Source organism: Capricornis sumatraensis, chromosome 16 (genome assembly GCF_032405125.1).
Source record: "Capricornis sumatraensis isolate serow.1 chromosome 16, serow.2, whole genome shotgun sequence".
Taxonomy (NCBI): Eukaryota; Metazoa; Chordata; class Mammalia; order Artiodactyla; family Bovidae; genus Capricornis; species Capricornis sumatraensis.
In genome coordinates this window covers 45074306-45095004 of record NC_091084.1, presented here as the reverse complement: position 1 = coordinate 45095004, position 20699 = coordinate 45074306, and the positions used below count along the sequence as shown (strand labels likewise).

The window sequence follows — 20699 nt, the reverse complement described above, 5'->3', positions numbered from 1 at the left end:
TCTCAGTTGTTGGAATTTAATATCAGGTCTGTATGGTATTCCGAGTACCTAAAGAATTGCCTGACACAGTGAAGGTACTCGGTAAATGAATGAATGAATGGAAGTTATGACTTTTTAAAAATTGACATATAAATAGCACAAATTAAATGAGACTTTTGTGTCTATAAAATACAGTAATTTCACTGAACCATGGTCAACAGTAAATCTTTAAAATTTTTCTAGTTAAATAGGAGAAGGTTGGTTTGACTATTTTAACTGTCATTTCTCTTTTACTTATGAAGTTGACATTTTCCCCTTCGGCTATTTTTTTAGATAAGAATCTTTGCCTTTAAATCTCAAATTTTTACTAAGATATTGAAAGCGTTTGGATTTAGGAAGGACCTTAAGCACATTAGAAACTTGATTATGTGTTTTAGCAAAATTAAATTCTACTAGAATTTAATTGTTTTTTTTTTTTTTGTATGTACAAAGCCAGAAGCAACTGAACTGTGGAATTGGTCCTAATTTTTAAAGTATCATCATTGCTTTAAAATTTACATCCTTGTAATGACTGAATTATATTGTATAGTGCATGGTATATGGTGGTTTCATTTGTTAGACTTTAAAAGATGCATTTAACTGTCTTTGTAGTAGAGCTCAAGCATTCTGGATGGAATAGAGTGAATCATGAGGTCTTGCAGTGCAGTTCCCACTTGTTTATGTGTTTTGTTTGACCAAACACCTTTTAAAATACTGAATCAAAATTGTACAAATAAGTATTTACATCCACTTCTTTGGTGCATTATGATAGAAAGAAACACTCAGACTGTTTCTCACAGTTCTAGAGTCCAAGATTAAATAGAAACTTAATTGGTATGTGTATGCAGTTTTGTTTTTTAGAAGTTTCATTTAAAAAACAGACTTGGTAAAACAGCTTTCGTACAGAAAACAGGGTGAAAAGTATTGTGTGTAAATGCATTGTAAACACGGTTTTGTTTAGTTTGCAGAGTTACTGCAGTTCAGTTCAGTTCAGTTGCTCAGGCTTGTCCGACTCTTTGCGACCCCATGAACCGCAGCACGCCAGGTCTCCCTGTCAGTCACCAACTCCTGCAGACTGTATATTTAATAATGACTTTGTGGGTGATTACTGTAGCCAGCCTTAAATTTGTGTTTTGCCAACTTTTTAGACAATAGAATACAGTATTTTAGTTTTAAAAGGATAGCTCTCCTAGCAGTGGTTGGTCTGAAAGAAGCTGAGGTGTAGACACGGGGATGGTTACAGTGCTTTCACATCTTCTGTCAAATTGATCTATATTTTAGGTGTCATCTATTTGAAAAATATGATAACGCAGTATTGGCCTGATCGGGAAACAGCACCAGGGGATATATCCCCTTATACTATTCCTGAAGAAGATCGACATTGTATTCGAGAAAATATTGTAGAAGCCATTATCCACTCTCCTGAGCTCATCAGGTATGTATGTATTTTAAACGTAACCATTATTGAAGGTAATAATTTTCAGGGTTTGCAGGAAAGGGAATCTTTCAGAACATAAAAATTGGTTGGTTTGGAGACTTCCCTGGCAATCCAGGGGTTAAGAATCCACTTTACAATGCAGGGGATGCAGGCTCAGTCCCTGGTTGGGGAACTTTGATCTTACATGTTGTGGAGCAACTAAAGCCTTTGTGCCACAACTCCAGAGTCAGTGTGCCGCGCCTGAAAGATACCCAGATGCAGCAAAGTCCCTAATGCTGTAGCCAAGGCCCAGCGCAGCTCCCCCTCAAAACTCTGTCCTTTCTGAAGCACAAAACGTAAATGATGTTAAGGGAACATTACTTTTTTGTTTTATTTCTCACTGCAGGTTAATTTTACATTTGTTAAAACCCAGAACTTTAAACTTCATGTCAAACTTGTGAAACATACTATGTTTAGATGAAAGGGATCACAGAAAATTATAGAATTCTGTCATATATTTTATATTGTATTGATGTTCTGAATGAAATCTGTTGGTTGATGGGGATGAAAAAAAATACGATTACCTGCATTTGTAACATTTGTTGGGTTTCTTTTAGATCAGTAATAGTTTTTGATAGTGACTTGTTTTTTAAAATTTATTTTTGGCTGCCCTGAGTCTTTGTAGCTTTGCTCAGGCTTTCTCTAGCAGCAGTCAGGGGCTACTCTTTGTTGCGGTGTGCTGGCTTCTCATTGTGGACCACAGGCTCTAGGTACTCAGACTTCAGTAGTGCAGCATGTGGGCTCAGTTGTTGGCAGCTTGCATGCTCTAGGGCGCATGGGCTTCAGTAGTTGGAGTGCACGGGCTTAGTTGGTCTGCGGCTTGTGGAATCTTCCTGGACCAGGGATCAAGCCTGTGTCCTCTACATTGGCAGGGGAATTCTTATCCACTGCACCACCTGGAAAGTGCGATTCAGTTGCTCAGTTGTGTCTGACTCTTAGCAACCCCATGGACTGCAGCATTCCGGGCTTCCCTGTCCATCACCAACTCCCAGAGCTTGCTCAAACTCATGTCCATTGAGTCGGTGCTGCCATCCAACCATCTCATCCTCTGTAGTCCCCTTCTCCTCCTGCCTTTAGTCTTTCCCAGCATCAGGGTCTTTTCCAGTGAGTCAGCTCTTTGCATCAGGTGGCCAACGTATTGGAGCTTTAGCTTCAGCATCAGTCCTTCCAATGAATATTCAGGACTGATTTCCTTCAGGATTGACTGGTTGGATCTCCTTGCAGTCCAAGGGACTCTCAAGAGTCCTCTCCAACACCACAAATCAAAAGCATCAATTCTTTGGCGCTCAGCTTTCTTTATGGTCCAACTCTCACATCCATACATGACTACTGGAAAAACCATAGCTTTGACTAGATGGACCTTTGTCAGCAAAGTAACATCTCTGCTTTTTAAGATGTTGTCTAAGTTGGTCACAGCTTGTTTTCCAAGGAGCAAGTGTCTTTTAATTTCATGGCTGCAGTCACCATCTGCAGTGATTTTGCTAAGCTGCTAAATCGCTTCAGTTGTGTCCGACTCTGCAACCCGATAGATGGCAGCCCACCAGGCTCCCCCATGATTTTGGAGCCCAAGAAATAAAGTCTGTCACTGTTTCCATTGTTTCCCCATCTATTTGCCATGAAGTGATGGGACCAGATGCTATGATCTTAGTTTTTTCAATGTTGAGTTTTAAGCCATGTATATATATTTGGCTGCTTCGGTTCTTCTTTTGGGCATGTGGGATCTTTCCATTGTGGTGAAGGCTTCTCTAGTTATGGCATGGGCTTAGTATTTCTTCCTTCTTATTGTTTATTTTTGACTTTCAGGGTACAGCTTACTACATGCATTCATCATATCATCAAACATGATTATCCAAGTCGCTGGACTGCTATTGTGGACAAAATTGGCTTTTATCTTCAGTCTGACAACAGTGCATGTTGGCTAGGAATTCTTCTTTGCCTCTATCAGCTTGTGAAAAATTATGAGTAAGTATCTCTCAATTCCTATAGTTCTGAGAAGTAGAAAAAGCTTGGGAAATTTAAGCTAATCGGTTTGAACAACTTAAGTTTCATTTGATCTATATACCAAAGTTAGTGAATTACATGTTGATTTTAATTGTGTCTTCCTTTTGAAATAGCATTCTTGTTTTAATTCTGCAGTCTCTTCTGTTGAGTCAGCTGTGAAACTCCTTGTGCCCTTTTTTCCAAATCATCCGTTTGCCTATTCAAAACCTAAGTTATCTATAACTCCTCTATATAGACTCCTCAATTTGTGCTGATAAAAGGCCTAAAGATAAGCATTTTTTAAGATATGAAAGGGGTCAAAGTACACTGAGCTTTAAAGCTCTTTATTCTGGCTTTCTGTGAATTTTTATCTTAATTTGAGTTCTTGCTAAGTTTCAAGAACCTTCCTCTAATTCTTTAAGAAGAATGTGTTGGAAATTCATTTGATCATTTTTTAATCATTGTGTTTGAAGGATTCATAGTCATCTGCTTCAGTGTTGGTATATTTGAGCAAATTATAGTCTGTAAGTACTTAGTATCAGTAAGAAAGATTTAGGGATCATTTTAGACCTGGGTTTAGGGATCAGGAAAAAAAAAATCTAACCTTGGAAGTTGAGGTATAGCACTAAAAGTAGTGAGGTGTAGCACTAAAAGTAGTAAGCCTAATGTTGTTGAGGTTTTTCTCTTAAGCGTGTGGTGAAAATAATGAAATTGGTAGGCACTTGAAAATTTTGATGTTAGAAAATTAAAGAGGAAGGAACACTACACCATGATGGTGGCTTTATTTCTAGTCCTAACAGCTACACATTGTGAGCCCTCTAACTCTGGGGCTTGTAGTTAGCCTCTGATACCCTTTCTGGGTCCCACTCAAAGTAGCTGATGAACTGCTGCGTTTGTTCTGAGCAGGAAAGAAATATACCATTTACAGCATTGGTACTGGTGTTTTCTTGTGTTCCCACCAGCTACCCATCTTCCTGCTAAGGGATGTTCCAGCTGTTGCTCCAACCTCTGTCGGAGTGCCAGTTGTTGTAGTTCTGGTAAGTGAGTGACTGAGAGAGAATAATAATAACAAGCTGTCATTGTCATTGAGAAGGTTCAAGTCTCTCCTGCCCTGTAATCTTTAGCAGGAGAGAGTATGATAGGGATTTTTTAAATGGAAAACATAGACTGCTGCAGTGGTGGAATTTCAGTTTATTTTCAGCCAGTGTTTGTGGAGCACAAGGTGTTCACAAGGGGTCTGTGTGGATTAAAGTAGTTCTAAGAAAATGCATGCAGAAATTGAAAGCTGTGATGGCCTTCAGGAGCATAGATCCTTAGGAATTGCTTGTCAGTTGAAGGAGCATAGAAGGAACATTTGAAGAGAAAGGCATGTCACACCACATGGAGTGAGCAAAGAAAGATGCCGAGGTAGAAATGAGACACTGTCTTTAGTGGGTAATGAGGAGACCACTGAATGGTATGGATAACTTCTGTTGAGAGGTTGGGGTTCATTTTAAATTAGTAAATTGGGACCCTGTTAAAAGACGGTTTTGAATGCCAAGATGGGGAATTTGCATGTGATCTTTTACATGCAAATTGACTTTTTTCTTTTTTTAAAGAGGAAAGTGATTGGCTAGTTTTTGAGAATTCCCGATGAGTATGGTTCACCAGATTGACACTGGTAATAGGCTTTTATTTGTGGGAAGAGGTGAGCTCCACATCCTATTCCTCCACCATCTTGATCGCTCCATAGGCTTTTATTAGTATCACATTTTCATGCTTTCAGGAGCTTTCAGGTCTTATGGAATAGTATTTGTATCCTTCCATAAATTATTTTCATACTCAAACCCATTCCATTTTAAGACATTCTTCTCTCCTAACTCCCTATCTACACTGAGTGGTGGCCTGGAAGTTGGATGGTACAATATCTAAACTAATGAGTATGAAAATAATAATGTGGACGATCACCTGGATTGGATAATGGAGAGAGGGTTGCATAATATAGTTCTCATCTTTGTTGTTACAAGATAATATTGTCAGTAATTAATACAGCTTGTCTAATCAAATTAGTGCAAATGGCTTCCTTTTATAAATTGTTACTGTTTTTATTGACTCAAAGAAATGTTCAGATAATCTTTAAATGTATACTAGGTGTAATTTCTCAGCATATCAAATAATATTTAAAACTGTCAGTTAATTGTTTAATCTCAAATCATTATTAGCATGAACATTGCTCTTATTTTAATCTTGGCAGTTTACTTTGCTTCTCATTTCACCCAGTGGGAAAAACAATCCAGCCTTTTAGGAATGTCTACCTTTACCCTTAAAAATGTGCTAACACACTCAATTCTTAGATACATTTTCTCCCTTTAGAAAAGCTACTGGTAGATAAAACTGGGGTCTGGTAGGGGAAATCAGTTACTTAATTAAAAAAAGAAAAGCCATTAGACCTTTTAACAGTACTATTAAAATGCTAAGGATCTCTATGGGGGAATGTCTCAATTAGTCAGCACTTTACTGATATTTTTGAAGCAAAATGTAATTCAGAATTCAGGATTTTTCAGAGTTTAGAAAGGTTTAACAAGGTTCACATAATATATTTTCTATTGAAATCTGTACCAGTATCCAGGAATCAAACATTATTTTTTATATATGCTATAAGTATATGAATATTTACTCCAAATGGGATAAACAGAGATCATCAATATCCTGTTGAGGTCAGGCTTTGTTGCCAGAAAGGTTACCAATTTATAGTGGTAACCTATCACTATAGTGATTTATAGTGCTTTTAGAAATAGAATATTTTCTTCTTTACAGATACCATTTCTTCCTTAATGCTTTTGGTGTGTAAATCACTTAAGGATGGTAATACATAATTATTTTATATCAATCAGCTCCTAATGTTTAAAAACCAAATCATTGTAGCTCCTCAGTTGTATCAGTATTCACAGTTAGTGATAACATAGTGATCATAGTGAAATGGTTAAAGGGCAGATCCTGAATCTGCTAAGGATCATACCTAGATATATATATTCGGGAAGATGTTTAACTTCTCTGTGCCTCAGTTTCCTCAGGTATAAAAGTGAGAATATTAATGAGGCCTTGAAGGTTATTTACCTCATAATAAATACTCAGTAAATTTTAGATGTTCTCTTGTTATTTGAGGTTTTTCTCAAGTTGCTTTTTACCTATGGTTAAATTCCATAATAGGCTTTTCTTCTAGGACTATAAAATTGCTTAGAAAATATTTGCTTTTATCTGTACAAACAGGCAAGTAGTTTGTATTTATAAATAAAGTTGTAAATAAATTCTCACAGAATTAGTTTGTATTCCTACCCAAAGGTATAAGAAACCAGAGGAACGGAGTCCATTGGTAGCAGCAATGCAGCATTTCCTGCCAGTTCTAAAGGACCGTTTTATCCAGCTTCTTTCTGATCAGTCTGATCAATCTGTCCTCATTCAGAAACAAATTTTCAAGATCTTCTATGCTCTTGTTCAGGTAATTTTATAAAGTCGTTTTTAATATATAAAGTCAGCTATCATTTGGCACCATAAATGATGATAAAGAATATCTTTCAGCTTAAGAATTCACAAAACTGAAAATCAGTTCTTAGAGTTTGCATCTAACACGTGCTTTGTCATGCCATATATGTGTAGATTGTCCCACTAATTACAAAACCTATTCCTAAGCTTGACACAAAATGATTAATACTGTGGATTTGACTTTGTATATTCTAAATCTTCCTGGGATAAAAGACCCAACTAAGGAAATGGTGGTATCTATAGTCTAAGTGGAGTGTAATTACTTATGAAACAGAGGTTTCAATGAGGATTAGAATTCTGGCTCTTCTTGTGCTACATGGCCAAAGAGAGATTGTCTCATCTGCCAGGATCTTTGGTTCAATTCATACCATTACATATTTTTTATAAATCTCATTTAAATGGACTTTATTTCCACTAAGGTTATTATAACTGACTCACTGCCATTGTTTGGTTGGATTTTTCATGTTATTTATTGCTAGATCTTTAAAGATAATCTAATATCGTTCTAATGACTCCTTATACAATTTTTAAAGAAATGAAAGTTCTTTTCATGAGTTATTCTAGGGCATAGGACCCAACTGATTTTTTGAGACTAGCATACCCTGAAATCAAAATATAGTACTGGCTCGTTTGTGAAAATAGAGGTCGTGAAATGCTAAATAGGATATTGATTTTATGCTCCTATTAAGTGATATGATTTACCCCAGAAACATGAGAATGTCAAGAGTGAAAAACCAGTTTTTGTGATTAAGTTTTATATTACGTAAAAAGAGAGACCTGTAAACAGTCTTTAAGGATGGTAGATAAAGTATTTGATAAAATAATCATTTCTGTTTTTTAAAAAAAGTAACTTAAGTATTCTGGAATAGAAATTTCCTTAACTCAATAAAAGATATCATACCTTATGGTGAAAATTAGATGTATTCCCAGGAATTTGGGAATACGACAAGAATGCTCACTATCTTTGCCACAGTTGACCATTGTACATAAACTAACCAAATCAGCCAGATGAGAAATTTGCCTATCTGCTAAAAGAGGAAATGTGGATTGCATGAAGTATGTTTTTTAGGTTTTATAAAGAGTAAAAGGAAGTTGGATTTTCTTTTGTAAAGATTTTAAAATATTGATTCTTGATTTTAATTTAGTATACATTACCACTGGAGCTGATAAACCAACAGAATCTGACAGACTGGATAGAAATTTTAAAGACTGTTGTGAACAGGGATGTACCTAATGTAAGTGTATTTCCTATATCACTGAACTTAAATATTTAGTTACCTTTTGAAAATTTTAATTGATATTTTCTAAAACATTCTTTGTGAATGTATGTATTTTGTGATGCAAATTTTTCTAAATACATGTTTTATTTGTTTATATATGTTGAGTATATTAAGGGAAAAATTATAAAGGTTATTTTGTGTATTATTTAAAGTGCTTATATGTAGCTTGTTTTTTCCATTCTAATTCTGTTTCTTCAGTTTTTGAGTTCATAAAATGGATCACCTGATATAGTTAGGAATTTTTTTTCTTATAGTGAGAACTTTTAAATCTACTGTCCTAGCAACCTTAAGATAAACAATATTTTTTTGTTATTATTTATAAAATCTACAGATACCATGTCCCCAGAATTTATTTATCATATAACTGGAAATTTGTACCTTTACACCATCTTCCAAAACTTACTGTAGTAAACATTTTGCAGTTTATACGTATATCAAATTATTCTGTTTATGCCTTAAACTAACACAATGTTAGATATCAATTATATCTCAAAAAGAGACAAAGAGCCCATAGCTGGATTTTAGCCTAGTGATTTGTCAGACTTGGATGAACTGAAGAAGAACTTGATTTCCAAGTTGGTCAGACTTTGTTGTTAGTTATATTACTTGGTTTTAAAATAACAACCTCATAGAGATCTAACTCAAATACCATAAAATTCACTATTTTAGTGTAGAATTCATTGCTTTTTCAGTCCCATAAACAGAATTGTCCATAAATAAAAAATGTTATTTTTTTCACATTTAATAACAATTTTTTAAATAACCACAATTTTTCTCTATAATCTAGTTTTCTAGAGAGGTAGTGAATTTTCAATTCCTGAATCCCTAGTGTGTTTTAAGTACTTTTGCATACCTCGCTTATCTAATGTTAAAAAAAAGAAATCCTGAATTTATTTTAAACAGAGGCATAGAAGGGTTATGTAATTTACCAACATAATTTTTTTTAGTGGAATAAGTGAGACTGATCTCCTGTTTTGTAATTTATTGCTCACATTTTTATTTTTAAAATATGCTGAGGAAGTAAATAGGACCTTCCTTCCACTCCATAGAAAAGTGATTTATGTGCTATTTTCTGTATACATTTAAAAGGTATAAAATATAACTAAGTTAAGAGGTTTCGTAACTATATTCTGCATCTGTTTGGGTATCATTTGTAATAATAAACATGCACATATAAGTAAACAGTTTGAGTTGTAACAGTCATATTCACTCAAGTAACCATCACCTAGAATACTTGCTCATGGCTAGATCTAGGCATTCTACCATCAATCACCATTCTAATTTCTAGCACCATATATTAATTTTGCCTGCATAGAATCTAATAAAAAGGTGATTTTTTTGTATCTACTTTTACTTAATATACTTATGATGTATTCATGTTGTGTTATGGTAGTTGGTTCCTTTTTATTGACAAGTGGTATTCCATTGTAAGGATGTACTATAATTTATTTATTTACAAGTTAATGTGTGTCTGGGTGGTTTCAAGATTTTAGTGTTACAAATAAGGCTGCTATGAATGTATATGTTTAATTTTATAAATAACTTCCAAAGTAGTTGTATCATTGCTGTCACTGGCAGTGTATGAAAGTTTTGGTTGTTTGACAGTCTCATTTCTTTGTCTTTAAAAATATGTCACGACTGTCTTAGGTCAGTAATATAATGAGCCAGTTCATTCTTTTAATGGTTGTGTAGTAGTCTGTTATGGATGTTCCATAATTAAACATCCCCTTATTAATGAATGTTTAGTTCTTGGCATTTTTCTCTGTTACAAATAGTTTTGTAAATGAATATTTTCATCTGTTTATATTTATGTATTTCAACTAATATTTCTGAAAGTAGATTTTTAAAATGGAGTTTTTTGTGCCCTTTTGATTTGTGCCCTTTAACTATACTGGTTTTAATTAAGCTGCTTGCCCAGGCCTTTATTTGTATTATTTGGGTCATGACTAAAATGTTTTTGAGTTTAAACTTTTATAAGACTTTGAAAAAGCACCTTTGTAACTAAGTAGTGAAGCAAAACGCCTCTTATAAACAAAGGTTAGTACTTTTCCAAGTATATCCTTTTATAATGAAAGGCCAATGTTGGAGGAGCATTCATGTTTTTGTGAATCTGTTCTGAACTCACTATATTCCTTTTAGATTATATTGTCTATCATTAAATAAATGTCTCTTTAAAGGAAACTCTTCAAGTTGAAGAAGATGATAGACCTGAGTTACCATGGTGGAAATGTAAGAAGTGGGCTTTACACATCTTAGCAAGGCTTTTTGAAAGGTAAACACTTCTCATTATGTGATAACTTAAGTTTTTTTTTTTTTCCGTCTTCACGATTTGGTGCTATTTTAACAAGTGCTGATATAAAACATTATAAAGACATGATGGGCATTTTAATGTTCTTTTAGATATGGAAGTCCTGGCAATGTTTCCAAAGAGTATAATGAATTTGCTGAAGTATTTCTGAAGGCATTTGCTGTTGGTGTCCAACAAGTAAGTTTAAGATAATTTTTCCACGTAAAAACATGGTGCTGTTAATTTATCTTGCTCATTTCTAGTTTTTGTCATCCAAAGATTGCATGTAGCAATGTTTAACATCTTGAACACTGTAGCAAATGTTTTGGTCTCAGATACAGTCTGGATTATGGATTATATTATATGTAATGATATTTACCATTTTAAAAACTGAGACAAAATTTAACAGTATTAATTTATTTAAAAGTAATAGCAAACCTGCCACATATTGATAGAATAGATGTTTTTTTTTTGTTATTGTTGAAAATAACTCTTTTCCGAAATGAAAAATTTTTAGCAGGAGGAAATGGCATCATTGCATATTTTTACTAATATCTTTAATGTCTGCCTTATTAAAAGGTAGCCATATACCACATCTACCTCTCTATTCATTGTTTTAATTTGTTCTAATGGAAGTAAATAAAGATAATTTGGTCTCAAAGATAAGTTGGAAAAGGAAAGACTGATTTAATATACTTTTCACATAATTGTGGAAATTTTTTATATCATGCCAACATTTGACAGTGGTATTTTCTTAAAGGTTAATTGCAATGTAGAGTTTGAAACTCTCGCAATAAACATCTCATATTCTATTATATTAACATTCATTGGTCTGGTATTGTACTTTGAATGGGTCTTTTATTCATGTCTGATTTTGTAATCCTGCCTTGGTCTTTGGAAAATATTGACTTAGTGGGTCAGTGGCAATTTTTTGAATGTTAATTGATTTCATTATATAACTTTAAAATTTTTCATTCATTCATATCACCATTGATCTTATCAGAAGTATCTTTAAATATTTAAAAGCTGTCAAGTGGAACTAAGTGGTGGGTGTAAGATTTTGAGAATTCTAGTTTTGCTTGAAGTCTCAGATTTTAATGCCAGTAACATATTCTCACTTCAGTTAGAGGCTCATTTTGTTCATTTTTGAGGGAAAAAAAAATCTGCCATATACACAAGTCTAAATAACCATAATTTTATCAATCAGTTTTTCTTTCAAGCTTATGGTATTTGTTGCAAAAAACTTTTTCAATTCTGACTCTTGTTTCTCTTCGAAATGAATCTTTCGCCTTTTACTGAAGGTTTGCCTGGGGAGGGAGAGGCAAGTGTTGGCTCAGTTTTTTTGAGGCCTTGTGAAATAAATGAGGCCCCCCAAAAAAGCGGTTTCCGCTTTTCCTCCAAGCATTGTACTTTGGTATGTAGCAGAAGTGCTGCGTGTATGCATTACTGGTTCATGAAGGACATTCCTAAGGAAAGTTTGTTCTGTGATTATGTGGCTATAAAGAACATGGTGACTGCTCGTACACTTTAGTGCCACTCTGCTGACTCATGTTGGGCACCTGAAGTTTTACCACCACCACTTTTGTATCATTGATGCAAGTGTCAACACGTTAAAATGACAAATAATGTCTGAGCATTATTATGAAAATAGTTTTGACCTGTCAGACCCTCTGAGGTCTGTGGAACATATTTTAACACCTGCTATTCTCAAATATCAGAGATGAATTAGAACTCTTAGCAGTCACTAATTGCGTAAATGGTTTGGGTAAGATTTTCCTAAATGTTGATTTTAACAATATAGTGCTGTCTCAGTGGTGTGTTCATACATAGCATGATTTTTTCTTCTTGTAGTTAATCAGAAACTCATCCTTTGACGTACAATGTTACCTCAATCTGTTTATTTTACTTTGGGAATAAATAAAGTTCTGCAATACATAATTTTAAAAATTACTTCCTTTTTAATAGAATCTGGTGGTTATTTTATGCTGGTGATCTGGGTAGTGTCAGATGTTTTTGCTAGTTGTAAATGGTTAAACTCTATTTAAGCTTTGGGTTTTGATCAAATTTTTTTTCAAAGGTTTTATTGAAGGTGTTATATCAGTACAAGGAGAAGCAATATATGGCTCCCCGAGTTTTACAACAGACGTTAAATTATATTAATCAAGGAGTTTCCCATGCTCTCACCTGGAAGAATCTGAAGCCTCATATACAAGTAACAATTTTCTATCTGAACTATTTTTCTAGAAAATATAATGGAAATAACATTAATTACCAAAAAGGTTGAAAAAACCCATTTTTTAATGTGTGTTACTTGGTCTAGTTCTGATAGTTTTATATTAGAAAAATAAAGTAACACCGTGAAAAACTTTATAAAAGGTATTTTGTGAATATTCAGATTATTTGTTTAATCTGAAACTATTAACTAAAAATTTGCCTTTAAGTTCTTACTGTTAGATCATGATTAGTTTAACATGACTAGGTAACATGTACTCTGGAATAGACAAAAGACTTATTTCACCAAATTACTTTTGAAGCTAATTGGCTTATGTATTATTTCCAGTAGTGTATTTGCTTTGTTTTTAACTGTAGGGTTTGATGGACTAAAATTTTACTTTGTGTTTTCTAAGAATACTTACTTGCTATCTATGTATACATGTCTTATTTTATGACATGTGCCTTACCCTTGTTGCACAGAGAGTAAGAATATGTACGTTGATGGTTGATCTGAGAATGCATTTTAATGCATTTATTTATATTTTACTGAAGTTTGATATTAAGCATTAAAACACGTGCTGTAGAGTTATTTTTATTTTAGCAATTATTAGAAATTTGAAAACTGAATTAAGGTTACGTTCTTAACTTTTAAATTGCAGGGCATTATCCAAGATGTTATTTTTCCATTGATGTGCTATACAGATGCTGATGAGGAACTTTGGCAAGAAGACCCTTATGAATATATACGCATGAAGTTTGGTGAGGACATTTTACTTTTTTAGAAACAAAATATGTCGGTAGTTAAGGTTCTGTATGATAAACCTTGAATATTAAGGCCTCACCTTTGGGACTGAAAAATTTTCCCTTATTTTAATATAATTTATCCATTATTAAGTCTTTTGGGAAGTTTTTCATTAGTTTGGTCATTTGATAATGATAATCCTCATTTTTAGCGGATGTAAATACAGTAGTGTTAGCAGGTTATGACTGTTGGATATACCTCTGCTACCTGCCAAAATTGTTAGAAATTCAAGGGTACACCTTAACACTAAGTATCTGAACTGTGCTTTTGGATACCATGTCAGTCATCATGTGTATGGAAATTGAGAAGACGCATACAGGAAGCTGGAGTCTCTGCATGAAACTAAAGAATTATAATTTGGCTAATGTTGAGTATTAGTTTTTCTTCCTACCAACATCTTATATACTTTCGGTAGTTTGTATTTTTGTGACCCCATTGTGAAAATTCTCACAGTAGTGGGGTTTCGTATGATAGAAAATAATCATTGGGAGAAGTTAATGGATTAAGATTTAATTTGTACAGGAAAGACAAGGCATTAGGCTTTTGCAAAATTCTATGGAGATCTGAATTTGTTTTCAATGCTTGCCTTCTGTGAAGATTTAGCAAAAATTTAAGGTCCTTTTTTGTTATCACTGAGCATCATTTGTAAATTATATGAAAATGTTTGAAAAATTTGAAATTACTATTTTTCTGTATTCTGTGTTAATTTTAAATTTTTTCTCCAGATGTATTTGAGGATTTCATCTCTCCAACCACTGCTGCCCAGACGCTCTTGTTTACAGCCTGTAGTAAGAGGAAAGAGGTGGGTTATTTAGTATGTGGATAACTTTTGCTTTAATATTTAAAATATGTTCATATATACACTTAGGGTGTTTTTTTGTTTATTTTATTGAAGTATACTTCATTTACAGTAGTAATTTCTGCTATTCAGCATAGTGATTCAGTTACATATATAGTTTATCACAGGATATTGAATATATTTCACCCTGCTATACAGCAGGACCTTGTTGTTTATCTATTCTGTATATAATAGTTTGCATCTTCTAATCTCAAACTTTTAGTTCTTAATGGTTACTTAAGATCCTCTTGTCATCGGTGATTTAGAAGGATTTTTGGATATCCAGTAAAGCAGTACTTTTCTCTGTTAATCTAGGTACTACAAAAGACTATGGGATTTTGCTACCAGATTCTCACAGAACCAAATGCTGATCCTCGAAAAAAAGATGGAGCCTTGCATATGATTGGTTCTTTAGCCGAAATACTTCTGAAGGTATTAGTGTGTGTGTGTGTGCACGCACACATGCATGCAATTAGTTTGTTTTAATAGTGGCTAAATTGAGGTACAGTTCATATACCAGGGAATACCCTGTAGCTCAGATGGTAAAGAATCTGCCTGCAGTGCAGGAGACCCGGGTTTGATCCCTGGGTCGGGAAGATACCCTGGAGAAGGGAATGGCAACCCAATCCAATATTCTTGCCTGGAGAATTCCATGGACAGACCATGGGGTTGCAAAGAGTCGGACACGACTGAGCAATTTTCATATACCATATGGTTTGTCCATTTAAAGTATACAGTTCGGTTGTTTTTCTTATAAAGAGTTGTGCCACCGTCAGCTCTGATTTCAAAGAGTTTTCATCATTCCCCAAAGAAACTTTTAGAAGTCACTCCCCATTTTCTCCCAAATCTCCTAGCCCTAGTTGTAATCTCCTTTATGTCTCTGATAATGGATTTTTCTATTCTGGACATTTCATATAAATGGAATACATACCTGTGACTTGAATTGCTGATCAAATGTTGAGAGACTGTTGGACTGTTTTCCAAAGTGGCTATACCATTTTTTATGTATTAATTAGCAGTGTGTGATGGTTCCATTGTCTTTGTCTTTATCAACACTTGGCTATTGTCTGTCTTTTAAAGTTATAGCCATCCCAGTTGGTATCAAATGGTAATTTTACTGTGGTTTTAATTTACATTTCCCTCACGACTAATGATACTGAGAATCTTTTTTTATGCTTATTGTCCAGTCTTCCTCAGAGAAATTTCTGTTCAAATCTTTTGTCCATTTTAAATGGAGGTATTTTTTTTTTACTGTGATTTGTTAGAGTTCTGATATATATATATATTTTTTTTTTTTAATCTAATTTTTTTGGCCACACTGGGTGGTTTGTGGGATCTTAGTTCCCATCTAGGGATCAAACCTGGACCCTTGGCGGTAAAAGTGTAGAGTCCTAACCTCTGAACCACCAGGGAATTCCCTGTATATTCTAAATGCTATGCTTTTAGAAAGCTTTCAAATACAGTTGACCTCTGAACAACACGGGTTTGAACTTCTTTCAGGTCCACTTAACATGTGGATTTTTTTAAGTAGTAAATACTACAGTTGGTTGAATCCACAAATGGAGTTGTTTGAATCCACAGATGCAGAATCACAGATACGCAGGGCTAATTGCAAATTAAGTGGCAGATTTTCAACTGCACAGAGGGTTGGTGTGCCAACCGCCTCATTATTCAAAAATCAGCTGTATGTGATTTGCAAGTATTTTCTGCCATTCTATGGATTATCTTTTATCTTTTCACATTCTTGATGGTGTCCTTTAAGGTACAGTTTCTTACGATTTTGAAAGTGTCTTCTATATTTCTTTGTTATTGCTTTTGCTGAAGGTAATTCTTTTTGCATGAATTGTTTTCTTTTCATATTGTATTAAATTGTAGTGTTTTTTCTTCTCAGAAAATTGGTTTTGCTGGAAATTTGTAAACCTGAATATATCCCTTCCCATTATTACCTTGAGAACAGAATATTTCTCAATCTATGCTGTATTGTTCATGTAGAACTTTTCCAGAGAGGTTCTTTCATTATAATAATTTTATAAGAGAAAAATGTTTTATAAGATAAATAAAATTAACCATTCTTCTATTACTTAAACATCACTGGTGTTAATGTTCGACATAATTGCTTTGTTAACAAATGATGTAAAAGGATTAAAAAATGTATAGTGATTTTGATGTTAATGTTTGAGAATTAGAAAATTGGATATGGATCTTGGGGTTCAAAATTCCAGAATAAATATGTTTTTACATCATTAGTCATTTTAAGGATTTGTGTATCTGTTTGACATTTGAGATGATTATATTTGTTTATTTTTACAGAAAAAGATCTACAAAGATCAGATGGAATACATGTTGCAGAACCATGTATTCCCTCTCTTCAGCAGCGAACTAGGCTACATGAGAGCCAGGGTATGCATGTTTAAAGCTGTGTTGTTGTGTACATTTATGTCTTAAAATGAATAACCGCTTCTGTGGACTTTAATATGGAAGCTTTTAGATGTTCACTTTAAAACCCTGTCTGTTGAAATGGCTGCTCATAATGTGTGCATAGTTTCCATCTGTGTCTGATAGCAGCATCTGTCTGTGTTTTGCATTCAGATCTTGCTATCCACACAAATGTCGTGCAGCCAGAGAATAAGTTGGGATCATAGTACTGGTCTAGTGTGGTCTCTTGACTTCATCTACCACTGGCCAGCCTCCAAATTCCCACACAAGAACTTGGGCACTAGAAATATTGTCACATGGTAGAATTTAATGTAAGACACCTATAGTAACTCACTGCATTTTTTTTTTTTTAAAGGCTTGCTGGGTCCTTCACTACTTTTGTGAAGTGAAGTTCAAAAGTGACCAGAACTTGCAAACAGCCCTAGAACTGACCCGAAGATGTCTGATAGATGATAGGGAAATGCCTGTTAAAGTGGAAGCTGCCATTGCTCTTCAAGTGCTGATCAGCAATCAAGAGAAAGGTAAAAGATTTGTATATATAAGACATAGTCCTAGAAACTTGACATATTGTCTTCCTTTTTATTTGAAGGTATTTCTTGTTTACTCTTTGGTATGCATTGATTCGGGTTTTAAGGAGTTTTAGCTGTTAGCACCAGAAGTTTTTTTCTCTTTCTCTTACAGCTAAAGAATATATCACACCATTCATCAGACCAGTCATGCAGGCTCTTCTTCACATTATAAGAGAAACAGAAAATGATGATCTTACCAATGTAATTCAGAAAATGATCTGCGAGTATAGTGAAGAAGTTACTCCTATTGCAGTAGAAATGACACAGCATTTGGTATGTTATTTGATCAGTAATGTTTGCATTGCTTAGATTACAGCAGGTGTTTTCACAGAGCTTACTGTATATCAGGCACCATTCTAAGTCCTTGATACATATTTTAACTCATTTGATTCTCATACAGTCCTATGTGAGGAATATTCCTATACAGAAAGAAAATGTGAGTTATGAAAAGGTTAATTAACTTGCCCAAGTTAGAAGGGGTGGGGCTAGGGTCCACACCTGTGCTGTGTGCCGCTGCAGCGCATAGTTGTCGACATGTACTTACATTGCATTGTGACTAACTTGTTTGTGTGATTTCCTAGAATGCTTTATACCAACTTAGAATAGGAATACTAGTTATAAGTAGATTTTTAAAGTGAAATGTGTTAAAATAGTTTTTTTATATTTGAACTTTGTGTACAGTACATAGCCCTGAACTTCTGAGAATTAACAATGTTAATTATTTAACAGTAATAGAAAATATGGACATGTACCCAGCAGCTATCCATTCATATTCCCTATACAGTGATATATTTGGTATAGTTTATAGTCTTGCTAAATATTGAGATTTGAAGAATCTGAGTCTTATTATTTGCTGCAAATGTTCTTAACAGCTGATTTTGAATTGGGTAAAGACATTTGAGTAAATATAGTTGTTGTTCAGTCACCAAGCTGTGTCTGACTCTTTTGTGACCCATGTATTGTAGCCCACCAGGCTCCTCTGTCCATGGGATTTCCTAGGCAAGAATACTGGAGTGGGTTGCCATTTCTTTCTCCAGGGGTTCTTCCCGGCCCAGGGATCGAACCCACATCTCTTGCATTGATTGGAAGGTAGATTCTTTACCACTGAACCTCCTGGGAAGCCCAAATAAATGCAGTAGTGTTCATTAAAATAATATATTGCATTTATAATAAGCTGATGATTAGCTGTGACACCTCATAATTAATAACTTTGCTCAGAATATCTTCAAAATGATTGAATTCTGTGGCAACAAAAACTTTGGTGACTAATATTTGATGATTAGTATTTGAACATTGTCAAATGTTGAGCTGTGCTAAGTCACTTTAGTTGTGTCTGACTCTTTGTGACTCCATAGACTGTAGCCCAGCAGGCTCCTCTGTCCATGGAATTCTCCAGGCAAAAATACTGGAGTGGATTGCCATTTCCTTCTCCAGGGGATCTTGCCAACCAGGAATCAAACCCTCATCTCTTAGTTCTCCTACATTTGCAGGCGGGTTCTTTACTAGTAGCGCCACGTGGAAGCCCCAAATGTCAGCCAGTAATACTAAACGTTCATAATATTAAGCATTTTCTATGCCTTGCCTCATTTAATCTTCACAGTATCTCTATGAAGATGTCAGGAAAAAGAGGTTGAGTAGTCTGTTTGAAGTGACCCAGTAAGTAGTAGAGCAGTACCATTGACTGTATAATATTAATTGATTTGGAAATGCCAATCAGTTGTGCTGTCTCAGTGAGAACATTTTAAAAACTATGTTTTAGACAAAAATATGTGTATACTGCTTTAAGGGCAAAGCTTAATTATATTCTCTTCATTGTAGGCAATGACTTTTAATCAAGTAATCCAGACTGGGCCAGATGAAGAAGGAAGTGATGATAAAGCAGTTACTGCTATGGGAATCCTGAATACCATCGACACGCTTCTTAGTGTAGTTGAAGATCATAAAGAAGTAAGAAAATAATCCAGTGCTATAAAAGTTGTAGGGAATTTCAAGCCATTCTTCATCAGCTGTTCTGTGCTTTTGGGGGACCTCTGACATATAGTCTTTGGTCATCTTCTCACATATCTTGATTTTTGCTATCTTATAACTAGTAGTACCCTTTTCATAGTACCTTACAAATATTTTAGAAGGAATAGGAGGGAAGTATTTGTATCTTTGCCTCAAAGCTCTGAGTTTGGGATTACCTTTCTCAGATCTAAAAGTATATAGTGATTCCTAGGAAAACGTACTCTTGCTGGTTTTCCTTTTTAATAAAAAAGTTTTTTAGTTAGGGTATAATCCATATAACATATACCACCTTAAGCATTTTTAGGTGTACACTGTATGTATTCCAAATGGATGTCCTGCTTCCTGCACTTTTTAACATTATGATGACTTTTAGGAATTTGGGATCCAGTTGAGGATCATACTGATAATTAAAGGGGAATTTGTATGTTCTATCTATCTTGTATAACTTGGGTGCCCTGCTCACTGTTAGATAAATGGAGCTGACTTAAAAATTACTGGGAGTGGTATGATTAACGCCTTCTTTTAAATAATTTTTCAGTAAGCTATTGATTTGTATCTCTGTTAACTTCACTTACATCTGGCTGAATTACACACAAGATTTTAGTCTCTGCAGAATGACGTGGATGTGGCTCCCTTTTTCTAGGAATAGGAAAAATTTTTTTCTTTATAGTAAACTGTACTTGTTTTTTCTTGTTTGTCTGATTGTAATAGTATTGTATTAAATTTCATTGCCAGATTGATTCACAATCTGGAAACATTCCATTTTGAAACAAAGGCTTAAAATAATTTGTTGACAATATTGACTTTACATTTAAATGCATTGAATTATTATATATTATTTAATAATTCACTCAGTGTGCTGCAATTCCATATGATTTTTTTCTTTTCGTTTAGATAACCCAGCAGCTTGAAGGAATCTGCTTGCAGGTCATTGGAACTGTTTTACAGCAGCATGTCTTAGGTGGGTACCTCTGATTGTTCTAAGAATATCCTACTATTTCATATGAGCAAGCATTGTCCTAATGACTTGGTATTCTCTTTTAGAATTCTATGAGGAGATCTTCTCTTTAGCACACAGTTTGACATGTCAACAAGTGTCTCCACAGATGTGGCAGTTACTACCTCTGGTATTTGAGGTTTTTCAGCAAGATGGTTTTGATTACTTTACAGGTAGGTCAAATCATCATAGAAATACTTAGGGTTCCCCTTGTTTGTATTCAGTTTTAGTATATCACTTGAACATAAAGTTTTGCATATTCTTAAGTGCTT

At 34.3% G+C, this 20699-nt stretch overlaps 1 protein-coding gene and 1 non-coding gene across 2 annotated transcripts in view; both read left to right on the top strand.

Annotated features, from left to right (window-relative positions):
* IPO7 (importin 7) overlaps positions 1 to 20699 on the top strand; it is a 44075-nt gene that overhangs the window by 13902 nt on the left and 9474 nt on the right. Inside the window, exons 3-18 of the mRNA XM_068989337.1 lie at positions 1300 to 1453; positions 3299 to 3457; positions 6797 to 6953; positions 8143 to 8232; positions 10455 to 10549; positions 10678 to 10762; positions 12642 to 12776; positions 13438 to 13537; positions 14306 to 14382; positions 14734 to 14850; positions 16729 to 16818; positions 17210 to 17375; positions 17536 to 17696; positions 19242 to 19370; positions 20325 to 20391; positions 20475 to 20600. Of these exons, the coding sequence (XP_068845438.1) occupies positions 1300 to 1453; positions 3299 to 3457; positions 6797 to 6953; positions 8143 to 8232; positions 10455 to 10549; positions 10678 to 10762; positions 12642 to 12776; positions 13438 to 13537; positions 14306 to 14382; positions 14734 to 14850; positions 16729 to 16818; positions 17210 to 17375; positions 17536 to 17696; positions 19242 to 19370; positions 20325 to 20391; positions 20475 to 20600 (1908 nt within the window). The remainder of the gene's footprint in view (positions 1 to 1299; positions 1454 to 3298; positions 3458 to 6796; positions 6954 to 8142; positions 8233 to 10454; positions 10550 to 10677; positions 10763 to 12641; positions 12777 to 13437; positions 13538 to 14305; positions 14383 to 14733; positions 14851 to 16728; positions 16819 to 17209; positions 17376 to 17535; positions 17697 to 19241; positions 19371 to 20324; positions 20392 to 20474; positions 20601 to 20699) is intronic.
* Positions 16943 to 17125, top strand: LOC138093349 (small nucleolar RNA SNORA23). Its single transcript, XR_011146076.1, has one exon. It is a non-coding gene; the product is annotated as a small nucleolar RNA SNORA23 (small nucleolar RNA).